Source organism: Puccinia triticina, chromosome 4A (genome assembly GCF_026914185.1).
Source record: "Puccinia triticina chromosome 4A, complete sequence".
Lineage (NCBI taxonomy): Eukaryota > Fungi > Basidiomycota > Pucciniomycetes > Pucciniales > Pucciniaceae > Puccinia > Puccinia triticina.
The window spans coordinates 7,155,428-7,175,568 of record NC_070561.1 but is presented as its reverse complement, the minus strand read 5'-3'; the positions used below and the strand labels follow the sequence as shown (position 1 = coordinate 7,175,568).

The 20,141-nt window shown below is 46.3% G+C and overlaps 1 protein-coding gene across 1 annotated transcript; it reads left to right on the top strand.

Annotated features, from left to right (window-relative positions):
• Window positions 1-4,423, top strand: PtA15_4A766 (uncharacterized protein; the record flags this gene model as incomplete). The annotated part of the gene is made up of 18 exons (XM_053168683.1): window positions 1-226; window positions 294-353; window positions 419-577; window positions 650-697; window positions 775-861; window positions 937-1,002; window positions 1,063-1,122; window positions 1,230-1,295; window positions 1,370-1,522; window positions 1,612-1,680; window positions 1,770-1,922; window positions 2,003-2,125; window positions 2,212-2,339; window positions 2,693-2,904; window positions 2,975-3,998; window positions 4,110-4,137; window positions 4,237-4,264; window positions 4,342-4,423. 18 exons carry the CDS (start codon window positions 1-3, stop codon window positions 4,421-4,423), a joined length of 2,772 nt encoding a protein of 923 aa, XP_053019868.1.
• Window positions 4,424-20,141: the final 15,718 nt, after the last annotated feature.

Sequence of the window (20,141 nt, the reverse complement as noted above, 5' to 3'; positions counted from 1 at the left end):
ATGAACCACTCTGGCTATGTTGAACACTACCACTGTAATCCCTCAGACGGGTCCACATCTATATCCGCAGAGGACGGTCAGTTTGAGGGCCCTTCTCAGCCAATAAACCAGCGACTCCCTGCGTATTTCACCGTACCAGCACCGGCAAACCCAGCTGAACTGATCCCGCCGATGGCACCGGGGACAAATGCTCGTTTGTATAATTCTGACATTCCGCCTGAAAATGGTAAGTCCTTAGTGCTATCATGACTTCCATATCTTTGCTGATTTGCTGACTCGAATCTTTACTTCAGCCCCCTCTTTCACATCTCATGGGGTCAATGGAATCCACCCCTCCTTGATAGCGCCACATCGTGAGCGTTTACATTCGTCCAGCTTTACACATTATTACTGACACGATTCATACCCTCGGCACCAGCAAACGTGCCTAGAGCAATGGCGCCGATGGGGCCCCAGACATGTTCAATTACAGAGACAGACAACTGCGCGATTCCACTTTCATCTGAGCAGTTTTCAAAGCTTCTGGAAACGCTTTCACCCGAGCAGATTAACATCCTTGCACAAGCTTTGTTAAATGGTGAGGCGCCAATGTTCCTACTATTTCCACATTTTTGTTGACGAATTGATGTGGCTATAATCTTTACTACAGACCCCTTTCCGGGTGATGAAGTCGCGCCCTTGTCGCTGGCCCCATACCGTGAGCATTTATATCAATCTAGATGTATGCATTATGACTGACAATACTCGAGTCTCTGTGGAAACACTTCTTGTTAGCATCGGTGCCAGCAAGCGAGGTTGGATACATGGCGGCGATGGGACCGCAGGACTTCACGAACTTCGACGCATTGCAAAGATCAGGCGGTGAGTCGAACATGTTTTCATGATGACCACATCGTTATTGTTAGATTTCAGTGACTGACCTAATCTTTACTCCAGCCAATTATTTCACACCCAGCCTAGGACACGACTCCTATGGACTCTCCCCATCACTACCTTCAGACCGTGAGCTTTCACATTTATTAAGACTTACGTATTATGGCTGATACAACTCTGTGACAACAGCATCAACACCAGCGAACCAACCTGGATCACTGGCACCGATGGCGTGGGGGCAAAATGCCCGTGACGATTTTTTGTTTCCCGCCCAGCCGCCAATTGGTGGGCGCACATTCTTCTCATGACCACCTATTGGATTGCTGTTGATACTGTCTCTCTACTTTCCTCCTCAGATCATAGCCCCAGGGCCAGTGCCTATTATCTCGTGGAAAGACCCATCGCATCGCTGCCCTCACGTGGTAATTCTTGACTTCATTCTATAGAAATATGTACATCGTTGCTCAAAGAATTCTGTCGAAACTTTCAACTCTAGTGTCTCAACCGCCGAGCCGCGCGAATGGCAGCACCAGGATCGTTCAATCCGGTCCCTCCTACCTGCCGAGCCATCAGGACACCCTTCCTTCCCGAAATACTGCCGAAGTTGGCCACCCAGCGAGGACGGCGGGGGCGAAAGGCAAGAAACGAGGTGAATTATTCATTTCATGCCATGCTCTCAGAATCTTGATTGTAAAACCAGATAAAAGTAACTACAACTAACCCTGATTTCTCCTTCAGCCGGTGAAGCTCTAGAATCTAATGATCAGACACCCCAACAATCAACCAGAAAGAAACCCCTCAGACTAGGTGAGTCACCCATTTTGCTCCAAGTTCTCAGAAACGCGATCACAAACTTAGATAGGAGAAACTTGAACTAACTCTTGTTTTGCATTCAGGCGAAGATATTGTTGACAAATATGTGAACAGGTTACCTAATGACATATTGCAATGTGGGGAAGAAGGCTGTGGGAAACTGTATGAGAGGAAAGATTTGTGGAACCTGAGGAATCACCTTAGGACAAAGCACGGACACGATCCGAAGCCCTTGTGTTAGTTTTATCTTGCATTCATTTCTGCAGGCAAAAAAAACAGCACTCATAATTTTTGTTTTGTTTTTGACTTGTACCAGTTTGTAAAGTTTGCAATGCTGACTACAAGAATCCCAATGAGCTGGCGAAGCACATGTGGAAAAAACACAACGGGCCAGCACCAAAGCAACGGAAGACAAAGCAGAAGGCTTCAACGAAGAGGGGTATGTTCCTCTTACTCCAAACCCCTCTGGATTCCTTACTTTTTTTACTGATCATTGTTAAATTACTTCATTCGATGATTTTCAAGAAAAATGCAAATACTTCGAGCAGTGTAAGACGGACTTCGCATGCCTGGAGAGCCAGCCATATATCGACCACTTGAAGAAAAAACACAACGTGATTCAAGTGCTAGAGGCACCCTGCAAGCGCGAAATGGTGCCTGCTTCCCACGGGCAGCATGATCCGGTCCCTGGCCCCTCCAGCCAGTCATACAACTGAATCTCTTGATCTTGTTCTTTTTTCCCCCATTTTTCCGGCCTGCTTGTGTTTTAATGCCACTTTAGTTGTAATTGGTCGTTATCTCCTCTTGTAATATGTACATAAGTGTAATATACCAGCAGGACAATTGGATCTTGATTCACATAACACATTAATACTACGCTCCAATATGGCAGAAGTGGCCCCGTCACCACGCGCTTGTTCTCAACGCGTCAAAAAGTTAGTCACTAATTTCTTGCGGGGTGCTGCGGGGTGCTGCGCCTTCATCGGTGGCGATTATGTAATCCCAGGGACAGTCGTCAGTCGACTTCGATGGTCAACAGGAGCCACAGCCAGCCTCCAACCATCCTGCAAACCCAGAACGACGGCACGGACGAGCACAGACATACACGACAATGACGAGGACGAATCCGCTGGTCAGGTTCCTGCAAGCTTTGGCACTGCTGCTCTGTCTCGTATACCTGCTGAGAAGGTCGACTGGCGATAGCAAATCTCCATCTGAGTTGAGTGAACACCAGTTTCTATGGGTATATCGTACGAGGAACTGAACTCTCTTCTCTTCGGATCTACAGCTGGCATGTGTCGAGCTGGTTGGCACAGAACCCGACCAATCGATTCAAAGTGCCGCCCGATTGTGACCCATACGCTGAACTCGGACATCTCTTCACGGCAGACAACCTACACGATTCGAGATATATCATCTACAACGACCACAAGCAGCCCGCGCTGGATGCTCCAGATCAGGACTGGGTTGTTCCATCTTTAACCGCGACGATCCACGAGCACAAGTTCCTTGAATTAGACTTCTTGAGGAACCGATCGGTGATCATGATCGGAGACTCGATTGACCGGAACCTTGTCACGCATTTCGGTAGGCGGGGCTTGGCCGGCACGAAAGGCCACCACAAGTTCTTCGAAGCCCCTGACCAGGCTCACATTGCTATCCCTAAACTCGAGTCCCACAGGATCGGAATGGCCTATCTGCCCGAGCTCAACTTCACCCTCTACAACTGGTTCCTCATGGGTCTCGGCGTAAAGAAGGAGGTCCCGTTCTTCCATGCTCGCGAAGACTTGCCTCAAGAGTTTGAGAGCAAAATGGAGACCTTCTTCCTACCACTCCTGCGAGCTAATCTGATCGCCAAGCCCGATCTCATCGTCTTCAACACTGGCTTTTGGGATCTAGAATATCTAGCTAGAACTCGGACGGCCCAATACAATTTGCCGGATGTCCAACCAAGGGCCAAAGAGGGCCCTACAGGCTTGAAAATCATCAATTTGGGCGATGGCAATCCGTTATCATTGACCGAGTTGGCCTACCATAGAGTCAGACTTCGAAGCTTCTTGAAGATGTTGATTGACTCCTTAAAAGCAATCTATGGTCCTTCCCAAAACTCAAACTATCTCGACCGACCAATCGAAATTATGTATCGCTCAATGCAGTTGGGTAATGCTAGTCTCACCAACGCGTTTGCTGCCGAAAGAATCCATCAACTCGAAGAATCTAACCGACTCGTCCTTAAAGAATTCAACATCAAAGTCATCGAATGGGGTAAAATGACCATCGGTTTGGATAGCCAACTGGATGACCCTTCCATCGTCAGTCCTTTGTACTCACTCTTACTTCACACTTTGTACTCACTCTTACTTCACAATCAAAATAACTCGTTTTTTTTTCTTACTTATTTGGGGGAAATAACCATTATTCAGCATTACGGGATTGGCTCTGCCCAGTACAGTTGAGTATTTCTTTCCAACCACAGTTATTCAGGCTAACGTAGTGCTGACCTCTACTTAACATCATTCATCCACGTGTATTTTGGCTGTATCAATGTAGTTTTCGGAGACATGCTATTATTTTACCTGTATGTTTTTTTCTCTTTTTTCAAGTAGAAAACCAACGTAAGTACTAAACTGACATTTCATGGCCTCTAATGATCAGTAAACGACTTGTTTCTGGGTCCAAAGACGAATGGGTCGGCTGTGATTGGATCCGCAATCGCAACTTGTATTACAAGACTTGAGAAACTACGACCATCCCACAAAATCCTCAGTCGCAACTTCCGTGTTTCCTGATCAACATTTAATCATCATTCTCATTAGGTTTCCCTCAAAACACTTTTGAAGACATTCACATCTCTCCTCTATCATCACAATAGATATATTTGGATTTGTCTTTCCTCTTAAATATAACTCTTTTCTTTCATAAAATCTTCATTATTTTTCTGCTTTGAAGGATTGTATAATGTTCAAGGTCGTATAAACATTTTTTTTCTTAATAGATGTATCAGCATATATGTGTGTTGTTGTTATTGTTGTATATACACACTCGCAGTGTTTTTTATCTCTCTCAGCACTTTTCTGCGTTGTCACGGTTGTGTAATTATGTACTCTTCTTAGTTTCCATTTGCTTTTTGTAATTTTGTGCATGTGGACAAGGGCGTTGGAAAAGGAGAACCAGGGAGAACCTCAAAATGTATGAAAGTTTGGTAGTATTGCTTTATTTGCTGGTCGAGTCTCTTGTCAATGTATCTTGGACAAAATCCACAAGAGAGAAGAAAGTTTGACAGCTTGACTCTTCGGCTTGAGAGAGCCTCAAATGGGACTTATGCTGAGTCCGCTTTGTTTAACTCTTGTGCTGCTCCGGGCAATACGCTGAGCCTGAACCTGCCTGAACGCTTTCTTTGCCTCCCGTTCAATGCACGCCATGCTTTCGAAGCGCCAACGACTAGCCTCTATTATTTTGTGCTGCTCTCAAGTAGCACACTACATAGCCAAGCCTTCAAGGCGAAATAGGTATTTTCCTCCGTTTCCTCTTCTTTTCCATGATACATTTGATATACGCAAAACATGTGATTCACTGATGGTGTCGAAATACGGAACCCACTTCTTTCCTAGCTTCTCTTCTAGGTGATATCGAAAGGCAATGCCGCTCGAGGTTTGTGTGGATGTGGTCCAAAGTACCGAAAGTTATAGATCCCCCACCAGCCGCGCTTCCAGGCGCCCACAAACTTCAGTACATAACATGTCTCACCGCGCAGTAACCTGTGCTTAAAAGCAAGAGAGTGATTGCTTGTGATGAAAATCTGTCAGAGATGGGAGTTGCAATCTCTCCGGCATGGAATCAAAATATTCAATTTCATGGCATCACTCTTTATTCAACATTTCCACGTTTTTGGAAAAAAGTTCTCAAAAGGACTGCTCCTGAGCCAGGAAAACTTACAGGGATGTTCTGGATGTGGTCATGGATAAGGTTACATGGGGATGGCTCAAAAGGTTAACTGATCTGTGGCATGAAATCATGCCGATTGAAGAGGTGTACAACGAGTACCAGTATTAGGGGGGTTCACGTAAGGCTGATTTTGAAAATCAGCAACCAAAACCAGCAGATGCAACTTTTGAAAATTGTGAGAAAGCAAAAAGGTTTGGCTGGGCAGCTCCCCTTTGGAAGCAATCTGCAAGGCATAAACCTTACTCACAGGTGCATGAGCAGACAAAATCAGCATTGCTTTTTTTGCAACGTGAACCCCCCTATTATGGAGCGCATGATAGAAAAACTGTGGAAGCCTTTTCTCCAGCAATTGGTGTTCGGAATTGTCAAGTTCCTTTACCAGTACGAATTGATCTCTCTAGAGCATCTCAAGAATTTCTTTGCATTCAAGGATACAGAAGATCTTGCTCAAAAGATTTTCTCGGGAAGTGTTTGCCCCTGTCACTACCCACAACATATCTTTTGGCATTTGGCTCTTCAATCCTTTCCCAGCGTGTGGCTCCTCCATGCATTTGGAATGATGGAATGTTGCTTTTGCTGCAAAATAATTTCCCTGATTATTGCACTGAAATTTATGGTGTGGAGCATTGCACAAGATTTTTCTTGGCGGAGACGAGTGGGAGGTTGACGGCATACTGGACAGTTGGCAGAGAGGGCGGACAACTCAATACCTCTTCAGCTGGCGCAGATTTGGACCAGTGTGGTAACCCTGTTCCTGTTCATACCACCACTTCCATATCTCATAAACCCTTCCAAAATACCTCATCATCATTTCATATTCAGATTCTACACCCCATTTTACCCCTAGTCACCCACTCATTTCACCTAGGATTTCCAAATGGATCAGAAGTTATTGGCATTCATAGTTTTGGCAGGTATTTTCTTCATAAATACAACAATGGGAAGTTATGTTATCCAGTTCGCCTCGGTGTGATTTAGTTATCCAGTCCTCTGGGGTGTGAAATCCAACATAAATTGTGTGGGTGTCAAAAGAAAGGCTGAATGTTGATTAACAGTATGGTCCCACTTTTTTTTGAATATACCCCTATTTTGGATGTTGAAATATCACTTTTGTGACCAAAAATCAGTTATCTGGGTAACTTAGACCAGATAACTGATATTTGGTCACAAAAGCATTATTTTAACATCAAAAAGAGGATTTCCTTGGAATAAATTGGGGCCCATATTGTTAAACAACATTATACCTTTCTCTTGACACCCACAGATTCAATTTATGTTGTATTTTACACCACGTAGGACTGGATAACTGAATGACATCTAGGCAAACTGGATAACGTAACTTCCCATTGTTGATAAATATCCTTAGCTTTATTACATACATCATTCATTGATATCATAGCTACATAGGACTGCAGATCTTACATAACTTCATTACACATTTTCCCTTCATATGATATCAGCAGTACATTCCTTCATAGTTGTTGTAGCTATTACGAAATGCTCATCTTCATTATGTAAACTCTTACTTCTGCTCATCATTACTTCATCTTTTACATGTTACATTTAATACAAACTCCTTGGTCATTGCACCTTCATCATTACTGCTCATCTTCAGATATTGTTACTATGTGCTCATCATGTATTACCCCTAGAGATTGCCAAGTGGACCCGGGTCCCGTGGCGAGTGTGGGTACCTGCAGTCATTTTGGGCATATTTAGATACCCGGACTTGGACCCGGCACCAGCGGTACCCGTGGCGGGTATCACTCACGGGTACCACCTACAATTCAACCCTCTAGCCAGTCTATGCCGGCTTCAAGGGTGGTGTAACCTCTTGATGACCAACACAGACCTGTAAACCCCCCGCGCCGCGGACGCTATGGAGTTCACAAACATGTCACCAGCACAACAACAGCCTCTTATAGTCTTGCTGTCACCACCCCTCCTAGCTCAGCAGAGACCCAACCCCCGACTGACTGTCTCTCTGAGATAGGTAAGTTTCTCTTGTTTCCATTCTCCTCTTCCTTTCCCTTGAGATCAATTGTACATAGCAGAGACCCGACCCCCGACTGTTTGTCTCTCTGAGCTAGTCCCTATTTGCAATCAAGCCCGACGTTGGTATCAGAAACTTAGGAGAACGATGTCTCCCCTGTGCCAACGCCATAGCTCAGTGAAGAGCTTCGGCTCTTACAAGACCAGTCATCAAGGGTGTATATACCCTCTCAATGCCTGACCTGGGCCGGGTATTGAGAGGGTGTATGTATACCCTCTTGATGTCCGGCCTGTGCTGGACACCGAGAGGGCATATTGGTGTCCAGCACATGCTGGACGCCGAGAGGGCATATTGGTGTCCAGCACATGCTGGACGCCAAGCGGGCATACACTCTTGATTTCAGGCACAGAGCGGACATTGGGAGGGTGTATGTATGCCCTCTTGATGTCCGGTATGTGCTGGACACCGAGGGGGCATACACTCTTGATTTCCGGCAGAGCGGACATTGGGAGGGTGTATATATGCCCTCTTGATGTCTGGTATGTGCTGGACACCAAGAGGGCATACAGTCTTGATGACCGGCACAGACCCGACATTGAGAGGGTGTGTGTATACCCTCCCAATTTTGGGTCTGTGCCGGTCATCAAGAGTTTACACCACCCTTGAAGCTGGCATAGACCGTCATTGAGGGTGTATTCACCCTCTTGGTGCCCGGTCTGGGCCGGATATCAAGAGGGTACGTCTGCGTGTGAATTCTTGATGTCCGGTCTGGGCCGGACATTGAGAGTGTATGCCCTCTTGGTGTCCAGCACATACCGGACATCAAGAGGGCATACATACACCCTCCCAATGTCCGCTCTGTGCCGGAAATCAAGGGTGTATGCCCTCTTGGTGTCCAGCATGTGCTGGAAACCAAGAGGGTTAGGTTAGCGGGGGCCATGATCACGCTGCAAAAGGTCGTCCGCAACTGCTTGTCTCCAGACCTTTTGCAGCGGGTACCTGGACGGGTACCCGCCATCCAAAATTTACATACCCGGACCCGCACCCGGCACCCGCAGGCGGGTACCCGCCCACGGATACCGGGTACCCATGGCTGATCTCTAATTACCCCCCCTTTAGTACTTCTCACATATATAAATACCCCTCTGGATGTTGTATCCCCATCATGCACTTTCTACTACATCCCCTCTGTAGCACCTTTTCACATCACACTTAGATAAACTTCCATCACTCTAGAAATATATTTCCCTGCATATATCTCTTTACCTTTTACCTCAGTGCCTTGACCCATCTCCCAGTGTCTCAAAGAGCTTCTTCCTTTTCCCCCATCTCACTTCTCCTCTCTCACTCAGTAGGATTGATACACCTCAAACTCATAAATTGTTAAAGTCATCTAAGTCAAAGAGAATCATCAGCCACACCCTTTTAATCCTTTTCTTAGTGTAACCCTCTCTCCATCAGCATTAGTCAAGAGGGCAGCCTCACCAGCACCTGTAGCCTCTTCTACATTATTAGTAGTGTAGTTGACTATTTCCCCTCACAGCTCTTTCATGATTTTTTAGGAGTTCCACACCGGCGGCAAATTCATGGGAACCGGAGGCAAACCTGAAGAGCAGCAGAGACCTATTGGCAGAGTTCAACTTGAAGTTTCCGGAGGTCGCAGCCAGGCATCAGAGGACGCGGAGAAGAAAGTGAGAGGGCAAGCTTTTTCCCACTGGGTTTTTCAATGCTGCCCAGGGCCAAAAGAGGAAGAATTTTTTATTACCCAATGATCCATGGAGGACGTGCCGTAGCTGTACATTGTTCAGAGGCTGAGTTCTAGAAGGGCTTAGCCTCTAATCAGCCTCCTAGGGGAGCCCAAACATCCTGTCAATACAGCTAGTTCCAGGCCCAGTGCCGCTGAATCCATCAAAAGTGGCTAGTTGCACAAAAAATTAGACTTTCTGCCTTCCAAGGGAAAAACTGTTTAGGCCCAAAGTGGCTAGCTTCACAAAAAATCTTTCTGCCTTCCAAGGGAAAAAATGTTAGGCATAAAAAATGTATGAAAAATTTGGAAATTCTCTGAGCATAGGCATGGAACGTGTATGAATGGACTGCAAAAATGTATGAATTTAGCCAAGATTCTGGATTTTATTACCCACATTTATAAGGGGTTTCCAGTAGGGATGAAAGTGGGTTGGGTCAACCCGGCGGGTACCCGGCCTGTGTCGGGTATGGGGCCGGGTTTGGGTTGACCTTTGTCACAAAAACCCATTTTTGACCCGACCCGCCTCAGACCTGCCAGATTTTTGGGTCGGGTTCAGGCAGCCATTTTGGCTGTTGGGTGGACCCGCCGACCCGTTTTGACAGCTCTGTTTATGAAGCTTAGGGCAAAAACCCGTCAAAATTAAGGGTTTTGGGCCCTAGCACTATAACTGTGCTGATTTAAACACTAGTAATGTAAATTAATAAACTTGTTACGTGGTAAATAAGGCCACTACAAGGGTTTTAAACACACCTTTTAAAAAGAGGAGGATTTATTATGTAATTAATAATATATAATTATTAATTATTAATTAAAGGGAATAAAATTGGCGTAAAAAGTAGGTGGTAAGCGCTTAAACTGATTGGCTACTTGTCAGAGGCAGGGGTCTTACGGCAACTACTTATAAGGATAAAGCTTGTAAATATACTAATAAGGGATTTTTGATATTTAAAGGTTTAATCCAGTGGATTTTACGTGCAGGGGATGGTTTTAAAGGGAAAAGGGGCTACAATAGTAGCAGGGGAGAATATTCACGGCAAACTTACAGTTTATGGGCGGTGAATGGTCTGGGGGATCTTTTCCTGAGGGCCAAATAGGCCTCTATTTATAGAGGAGACTTCAGTGGGCGTAATCACTGAGTCCTTTTCTCCCTATGTGAGTATCCAGAGGTGTAGCCGTGAAAAGGGCTTGGCTGTGGGCAATTTAATTGTATTGTAATAGACTAATTTCCCTGACTCTGTCACATGACATGTTTATAACCAATTGTCATGTGAAAGAGCTTCAGTAGAAGTCTACATAATACTTTCACAGGGTATTTTTACACAAGTAATATTACTCATTAATGTACAACAGTTTAATTTTAGGTACATTGTTTGTTTTACTAAATTTATGTATGTAATACTATTTTTGGGCGCTTTCTGGGGCCAATTCTTATTTATACAATTATTACATGAAGGAATAGGAATAAGGGGGTACTTTAAGTGGGTGGCCCCCCTTAATTTCTGATGAGGAATCTGATTCTGCAATAATAATTTAATAATTATTATTATTTACTAAGTTATTGCAGTCTTTTGGATACTTAATGTATCTCTAAGGCTGACACGTTTACAGACCCGCGCCGCAGGCAGGTACCCATGTAAAACACGTGGCCCCGCGCTCCCAGGCTACATCAATTGCGCGGCCGGCGCTCCCACTGGGCCACCAATCATAGTTTGCGGGGCCGTGGCCCATCAGCACTGAATATATGTACATATACTCAGGCTGCCGCTCTCAGCTACCGGCCCGTTACCACACGACTTCACCATGGCCAGGACCCGCTCTCAACAAGTACGCCCCCTCAAGCGCAAGAAGCACATCCCCTCCTCAACCAAAGACGATACCGGGGCAACTAACGACGCCAAGGGCTCTATTGATCAAGACCACCAGCCACCTGCAACTACTGAAAGTGAGGCCAAAGACAACATCCAGGTCCTGGACCCCAGTCAGCCCCGTGAATCCCAAGAAAAAGCTCCCCGCTTGACAGACAAAGCTTCCCAAACCGGAGAAAAAAGTTTGTCTCAAGGCCAAAAACCGCGTAAAACCACGAGCGAGATATGGAACCACTTCAAACCCAGTGGGGCAGGTTGGTTGTTACTTTCTATCTTGTCTGAATCAAAAGAAGTCTAATGTTTGTTCTTTTTATTTTGTTTGAATGTTGAAACAGGTGAAGAGAAAAGAGGACAATGTTGGTACTGCCAACAAAAGTTATCTGCCAAAAGCTCGTGCAGAACGAAACACCTTTGGCGACACCTCGAACAATGCACCTCTTATTGATCACAAAGCAGGCAGACTATGCTGCAAATCTCAAAGAATTCGACACCAGCCAATTGGGTGTTTTCTCAGCAGAAGTCCCGCAATCTTCCTGCAAAGATGGTTGTTACTGACAAATGTTTGTTCAAGTCGGTTGAGAGTAAGCTGTTCAGGGAATTTGTGGCAAGCTTACAACCTCAGTTCAAACTCTATAGTCGAATAACCGTCAAGAAAGACATCTTGGAGATGTATCACTCAACCAAAGCAGATATTGCCCTTGAGATTGTCGAAGCAAATCAAATTGCCTTAACAACTGACCTCTGGACGGCTTCAAATCAAACCCCCTACATGGTGATCTCAGCGCATTTCCTCTCGTCCGACTGGACTCTTAAAAAGCAACTCATCTTGTTCAAAGAACTTCCGCCACCTCACACTGGATTGCTAATTGCTGAGCAGCTCTTCTCAGCGATTTTTGAATGGAAAGCTATCGATAAAGTCTCTTTCATTACTGTCGATAACGCCGCTGCAAACAATGTCGCCGTGGCTTGAGTCAAACAGTTACTTCAAGACAAAAGTCAATCCCCACCAATAATGGAAGGGAATTTCTTCCATGTGCGATGCGCTGCACACATCATCAACTTGATTGTCAAAGATGGTTTGCATCAACTCTCTCCCGCCATCAGCAAGATTTGAGAATCTGTCCAATATATCAGAAGTACCCCCTCCTGAAAGCGACAATTCAAAGAGGTGGAAATCTAGCCCAGCCAGTACTTGATGTGCCAACGCGCTGGAACTCAACATTTCATATGCTCAATTTGTCTATACCCTACCAAGAGGCCTTTGAGAATCTAGCCCTGCAAGATGCAAACTATAACAACTGTCCTGCTGCCAAAGAGTGGGAGGAGATCTCAGCAATGAAAGATTTTCTTTCTATATTCAACACTGGTTAGTAGATACATTCATTTTATTTACTCTATCCATTTGAATCATGTACTCATTTTCAATTGTTTATTCTCAAACCCGCAGCAACAATGAAGCTGTGCATGACTCATTGTCCAACAGCCCACATGCTTTACGTGAACATAGTTAGAATCAAAAAGAAGCTGAACGATGTTCTTCAATCCGGACCAACTGAAATTTGTGATCTAGTGGAACCAATGCAAGAAAAGTACAACAAATATTGGAAAAACCCTGAAGAGTCAGCCGCAATCTTCCTTGTCTTTGACCCGCGATACAAGCTTTCGCTCATTGAGTTTCTGCTCCTCAAAAACTGTGATTCGGACACAGACAAATGTGAAGTTCCAAAAAAAATTGATGGCATAACAAAAAGACTCTACAACTTGTTCAACGAGCTCGCCTCCAACGCAAAACCCTAAACAAACACTTTGAATGCCTCTCAAGGCTTTCAATCAATCAACAATAGTACAACTACGGCTTTAGATTCTAAAAATACGTTTGAAGACATCAAGGAAAGTTGCTTCAAGGAGTACCTTGCAAGCAAGATGACAAAGACTGTACCAATGGTCACGACTACAGCAGAACTTGATCTCTATTTGCAAGAAGGCACAGTTGCCGTCAATACTCCGTCGTTCGATATCCTCAATTGGTGGAAAACCAACGCAGTCCGATTCCCAACCCTTTCAAAACTGGCAAGGTACTTCTTAATAGCACCAATGACATCAATAGCATCCGAGTCAGCCTTCTCAACTGGGGGCGGAGTGCTCAGCCCGTCTAGAAATCGGCTGAATCCCGAAACACTCGAAGCCCTTGTCTGCGGGCAAGATTGGATTAGAACCAAGGAGGGCCTCTCTGACCAACAGCCTGAAGAATCTGAGCTTGACTCCGACTGATATAGTATAAGTCCTTATGTTTTTTTATTCAAACTCTTTTACATTCATTGAAAAAATATGGATATCATGTTATATATACAGAATTAGATTGAATAAATAAGAATGAGATTGATTAAATGATTTCCATGAGCTGTTGGCATGTCTTTCAGCCATAAATATGGCTTGACCCGATTCCTGACCCGCGACCCGACCTGCCCCAACCCGGACCCGACTTCATCAAAAGCAGGGTCGGGTTTGGGCAGTGCTAACCTGAATCCAACCCGACCCGCCCCGACCCGCAATTATATCCGGGTCGGGTTTGGGCACTGTTTTCCGACCCGAACCCGACCCGGTTTCATCCCTAGTTTCCAGGGTCCTCTTTTTTTTTTTTTTTTTTTTTTTTTAAGTGCTATTGATTTCACATGCCGCACTATTTATCTGCTATGGGTTATGTATATACAAATAGTATCTTCTAAAGTATTCATATGAACGCCAGGAAACTAAATGATGAGGCGGCCAATAATGTGTGAAGCTATTGTGTATAGAAAAAGGATGAAAAGAAGAGAATGTGAAGGTAACGGAAGTAAAGGAAGAGGAAATAAAACTAAAGACTCTGCAAATTTAATAAAATAAACTGAGTGGGAAGAGAGCGGGAAACAACAAAAAAACATAGTAAGAGAAAGGGAAGGGGATTTAGATGCTTTGGAGTTCGGAAAGCCCAGCCCATCGTCCCATCCCACCAGAAGATTGAGTGTTCAGAGTGCGTCGAGGCCCCCACAACCTGTCGCTGCTACTGAAAAGCGGATCCTCGGATTATCCCCCAATAACCCGAGGTCCATCGGTCTTCAGGGAGTCAGGGATAGGCTCCCTAGTCCATCGCTAGCACATACAACCTTGTTGAAAAATGGAATTTAAGATGGTCGCTAAAGAAAAAGAAAAAAGAATCAGGGATATTTTAAATAGAAATATGGAGTGTAACAGAGCACATGAGAAAGAGGAGAAAGGTCCTATGGTTTACGCCGCCAAGATGTATTTCCGGATGTTTGGGAACCGATTAGTTGCCAAGATATACTCGGACACTGCAACCATTGCTTTGGGATTGTCCATGATTGACCGGAAAGAGTCCAGGTTTGCTCCACACTTTGATCGCCGTAGGGATTGTTTGAGAACCGCTCGGGCTTTCTTATACCTGTTGCAAAACATAAGGAAGTGTGCTGCATTCTCTTGGACAAAGCAGTTAGTACATCGTGGATCTAAAATGTTTTTTATTTTAAACAGAAAATTATTCAGGGGAGCATGATCCGCCCTGAGCTGAAAGATTGTTGCTGCCAATCCCTTTTCCTGTTGGTCTAAGGCTTGTACTAGTTTTGTGCAGTCTTTAGAGTAGGGAAAGCGTTGGGATTTGTCCAACAACCCGTCTTCGGAAAGCTGTATTTGAGTCCGGGTGTATTGTCGTAACTTGGCTAGGCTCTTTGGTACCAACACCAAAAAATTAGCATCGTCCTGCAAGGTGGATACTCTTGTAGCTGCCTCTTTTGCAAGGGTATCTGCTTTTTTGTTAGCCACAATGCCCTCGTGACCGGGGCACCAGTAGAGCCTGACCGGGAGTCCTAAAAGCTTCATACGAAAGAAGTTGTCAGTGTAAAGGTGTTGTCCTGGTGATTGGGACCGCGGGTCTGCAGAGAGCATTAGGGCTCCCTGGTTATCGCAGAAGATGGCTACCGCCGTTATGTCCTGCGAATGGTCAGCCTCAAGGGTTTCTTGTGCTAGATTTACGGCAAGTCTGATTCCTATGAGCTCAGCCTCGAAATTAGAAATGAAGTCCGCTGGGACGATAGAGGCCGCCTTGCTTTTCTCGGAAGGGTGGGCCACTGCTGCCACCCCCGCTCCCTTGTCGTGTATCCAAGAGCCGTCCGTAAAGATGACTAGGGCCCCGTCTTGCATCTCTTGGCGTATCTGCTGTGGAATGCGCTGTATCACATCGGCTCGTTTATCCCTCAAGTTATGGATCACTGCAATTGGTTCAATCCAAGCTGGGACCGGAACCGGGCAAATGGTTTCCATCTGGTTTACTGGGAAACTGTAAAGACTGTTTGGTGTCAGGATTAGATGGACGGGGCTCGGGAAAGAAGGTGGCTCTTCTGTCAGTTCCTTTTGTAAGATGTGGAGTACAGGATGAGGGGGGGGATATGTCAACGCGCGGAGCATATAGAAGTGAGAGTTGCGAAGATGGACTTCGAGTGGAGACTTCAGCCCGCTGCTTTTCCTGACAAAAGGCAGGGGAGTTTGTCTGAACAGGCCTGTGATTAGTCGGCAAGCCTGGTGATACAGGCCTTCAAGAGTTTGAGCCACCGACTTGGCGTTCTTTTTGTTGTACCATATGATACTGCCAAAAAGTATCCTTGAGTACAACACTGACACAACCAATCTCCTCGCCAGTCCTGTGTTCAAACCGTAAGTTGATTTTATGACTCGGCTGAGCTGCATGATGGTGAGGTCGCCTGTTGATTTGACCTTCTTCAGGTGTTCAGAGAAAGTGAGCCTTTGGTCAAGAATGATGCCTAACCATCTGGTCGTTTTCTGGAAAGTGTGGGTGTGGCCATCAAAGTCAAAGGATGGGGGCGAAAGCGGCTTACAAGAGAATAACATCAGTACAGCTTTTTTGGGATCAAAGATGGCTCCGAACTTCCTGCCCCATTCCAGGGAGCGAGAGGCGTCTTCCTGGAGCATTGTCACCGCTTTTTCCATGGAGTCAGCGGCTGCTAGATGGACAATGTCATCTACATAGCCTATGGAGATCCTGGATTCTTCCAGAGAGCATTTGCTGTGGAGTAGTAATCCACTATTGTACAAGATGTACAGGGTGACAGATAGAGGGGAGCCTTGTGGGAGGCCTTCCCTTACTGAGAAAGGGGATGATACATAGTCCCCCATCCGAATGGAGGTAGATCTTTCAGTAAGGAAGGAGGAGATCACCGGTATCAAGTATTCAGGGCAAGGGAGTTGGTGGAGGCGGTCTATTAGACGGGTCACATATACCGACGGGTAGGCGGACTTTACATCTAAGAATAAACCGGCAACTATTTTACCTCTTCGCCATTGGTGTTTCACCCACGAGGTGAAAACCACCAGAGCATCTATTAGGTTACGGCCCCGCCTTCCGCCCATATGACCTTGGGGGAGGACCTCTTTGGTTTCAATCCAGTGGATTAGGCGTTCGTTAAGAATCTTTTCAAAGAGTTTACCCAAGGTGCACAAGAGCGCGATGGGGCGATAGGCATTGGGGTCGCTGTAATCGGACTTCCCGGCTTTTTGAATGATAGCCGTCACAGCAGACCTCCATCCCTTGGGGAAGTGGCCTTGCCTTAAGCAAGCGTTAAACAGGGGCGTGAGAAAAGGGGAAAGCTGGTCTTTTCCCATCTGAAGGAGCTCGTTAGGGATGGTGTCCGGGCCCACCGCTTTCTTTGTAGGGAGAGAGTCTATGGAGCGGTTCACCTCTGCAAGAGTAATTGGTGGGAAGCTCCTGAGAGGAGTTTCCAATTCCCTTGGAGGAATGTCTGCAAGATCGCAGATTGAATCAATGACCGATGTGCCTTTGAACAGTAATTCAGCCTGTTCGGCTACATCAGTGCTTAGCGTTTTGTCGGCTCGGTAGAGTGGTTCAACCGTACTGGACTGTTTTGCTTTTGTGAATTTATATGCCTGAAACGCCGAGGCATCTCCTGTTCTAGCTAGGAATCTTCGCCAGTGGAGTAGCTTCAACTCTTCCACCTTCTGTTTGAAGGCGAGTTGCCAGGCATAATAGCATTCCCGTGCTTCGGCTGAGTTGGATAAGATCATCCACCTGCGAGCTTTGTTTCGATTGGCGACTAGCGGCCCCAGAATGTGGGGCACCCACCACGATTTTGCCCTGACTTGGCCTCTCCAAGGGGATGCACCCTGTTTCAAGTGGCAGTCCTGGATACCGGATGTCAAACGGGACACCGCTTTGTCTATGGATGAGACAGGATCGGAGGAATGTGGGAGGGGGATGGATTGGATAGCTTCTTTCAGATCTGCTCTGAATTGTGCTTTGTCGAGCTTCTCAGGCTCGATGCCTCTTTTAGCCTGGGGCTGATGTATTTTCCCGTCTAGCAAGACAGAGAGGAGGATCGGTTGGTGATCAGATGCGTGATTGTCTAGCGCAACTCTACAATGTTGCACACGCTGCCGGCATCGGGTGTTAATCCAACATAAATCTATAGTGGTTTGAGCCCCTTTTGGGCTCAGGAAAGTGGGTATGCCAGCTGGCGAGGCCAGAAAGAAACCCTTTTGTCCGCAAAGCTTGATTAGATCTTTGGAGGTCGAGTGTGTGTGACGGTAGTTGGGGGGATTCCAACAAGGGTTATGGAGATTTGAGTCCATCATAAGAATGGAGGGGGTATGGCGGCAATTGTTTGTGTTCAGCCAATCTCTTAGCGTGGGAATAGCACAGAAAGTAGATGGGGGATTATAGAGTGAGAGTATGTGGAAATCTTCAGAGTGGAGGGGGTTATTGGTGTGGACAGTGATGGATACCGCCGTGAGAAATTTAGAATTGTCTGGCAGTCTATGGAAATGATGGCTGGGTAAAGATTTATTGATGTATATGCAGCATCTAGGTCTGTCTTCTCTGGAGCTGGGCTGATCAATGGGTGAAACGCGGTACCAATTAGGATGAGTAGGTGGAGGATGGTCGATGGGGTTAGTCCAGGGTTCTTGAAGTAGGAGAGCAAGGGAGGAAGATTCACATTGTAGGACACTAAGCGTGGTGTCTTTTCTATTATGGCAATTGAGTTGGAGGAGGGAGAAGGAAAAAGGGGATTGCTCGGTAGAGTGTGGATTAAAGGTTCTGGTGAAATTGGAAGGTAAAGAGTGTATGGTGTTGAGGTTTTCGGAAGGAAGTTCATGGGTGGGGGTTGCAGGAGTTGTACCTATCATTGACAAGGGTTAAAATTTTTATCTTTTGATAATTTCTCAACTTCTTTAGCTCTGATTGGGCAAGCATTGCTGAAGGGGGAGTGATCGTATTTAGGGTCAGATAAGTCAATGGTGGAGGAGGATTTACGGTCAACTCGGAGACAGCGTTGACAGCTTCTGCAGGAGTCTTCCATTTCCTCGCAGGATGCTGAGTTGTGTCCCGCCCCGCATCTCGAGCAGAGCGGCTTCTCCTTACAGGAGTGGGCTAGATGGCCCACAGCCAGGCAATTATAGCATTGCTTAGGGCCCTGAAGATAGTGTTGCCCTTTGAGGTGCAAACTATTGTAGCATAGCCCTGCTCTTTCGATTTCAAGAGCTAATCGTCTGTCTAAGAAGTAAATCAGGAGTGTGCTGGAGGCCTTACCCGTTCCTTTGGGGCTGAGGAGCCAGCGAATTTTTTGAATTTCCTTCGGATCAATGTCATTTTGTTTGCATAGTAGCTCGACGTGCGCTTTGTTGTCAACTTCAAAGCTGGTGGGGCAGGAGTGGAGGAGGACCGGGTGAGCTACTTGGGATGTGATAAAAACCGGATCAGCCTTCTCGGTCCATAGGTGCTTATTATCTAGTAGCCATTTGGCCGCTCGACGGTCTTTAGTAAAGATTTTGACATCCCCATTGGGGAACTGTGCCACAGCTTTTACCTTGATAGCTTCATTATCGACGGTCGCTTTAGCAAAAGCCAACGCTTCATTAATTTTTTGGCATATGACTGCCGCTGTCAGGCCTTCGAAGGGTTTGGGTTGATCAAATTTCTTCCTGATCACAACCTGCCCTAACTTAAACCTGTTTATGTACGATGAGGGGGGAACCGGCGGTAATGTCTTAGCCACCCCGGGCCCGGAGGTCCCGGCCGCCTTCTCCGAGTAGAGAGGGGCTGGTCTAGGAGGCAAGTTGCTCGGCTTAGCAGCTGCATGAGCCATCACGCTAGGAGAGTGAGGTAGAGACAAAGTCTCTACCTTCTTCTCTAATCTGGTCAAATTTGCCGCTATCTCTTCGATCCTCACTAGGAGGGTGTTGAAGGTGTCCGCTCGGGCTGCTCCGGCTGGTTTGGTAACCTGACCAGAAACAGCCTTCTCGAGACTTTCCAGTCTAGGGATCAACGTGTCAACCAGTTTTGTTAACTTTTCCTCTAGATGGCTTTCGACGACAGGCAGGGAGCCCTCAGCAACGTACATGTCCATAACGGACATGTCGTTGCTAGTCGTGGGGCCTCCGCCCTGCGGGAGCAGGGGGGTTGGCATGGGTTGGAGAGACTGATGAACGCTGTGGGTTGATGGAAGGGGAAGGGAGGAGAGCGGGGCTAGTGCTCTATTGAATTGCAGACGGAGTGGTGGGAAGTGGTTTGGAGGTGGAGGAGTGCTGAGTGTTGTGGGTAATTTTTAGGATAATGTGTTTGGACGAGTGAGAATAGGGTGGTGACATATAATAAGAAGGAAGAAGCCCCTCTCCAGGGTCCTCTCTGCTCCCCACTCAGCCCAGCCGGATGTCAGCCGATCTCCCGGTGACCCCCGGGGGATGGCAGGCGTGATCGGAGTCTATGCGGGCCAGCCGGAGCATCAACGACATAATCACAAACCACGGTCATCATACCATCAACAACTTCGAAGCGCAGGATATCAAGACATAACATCCCCAGACAACTATCTCCGGCTCGTTC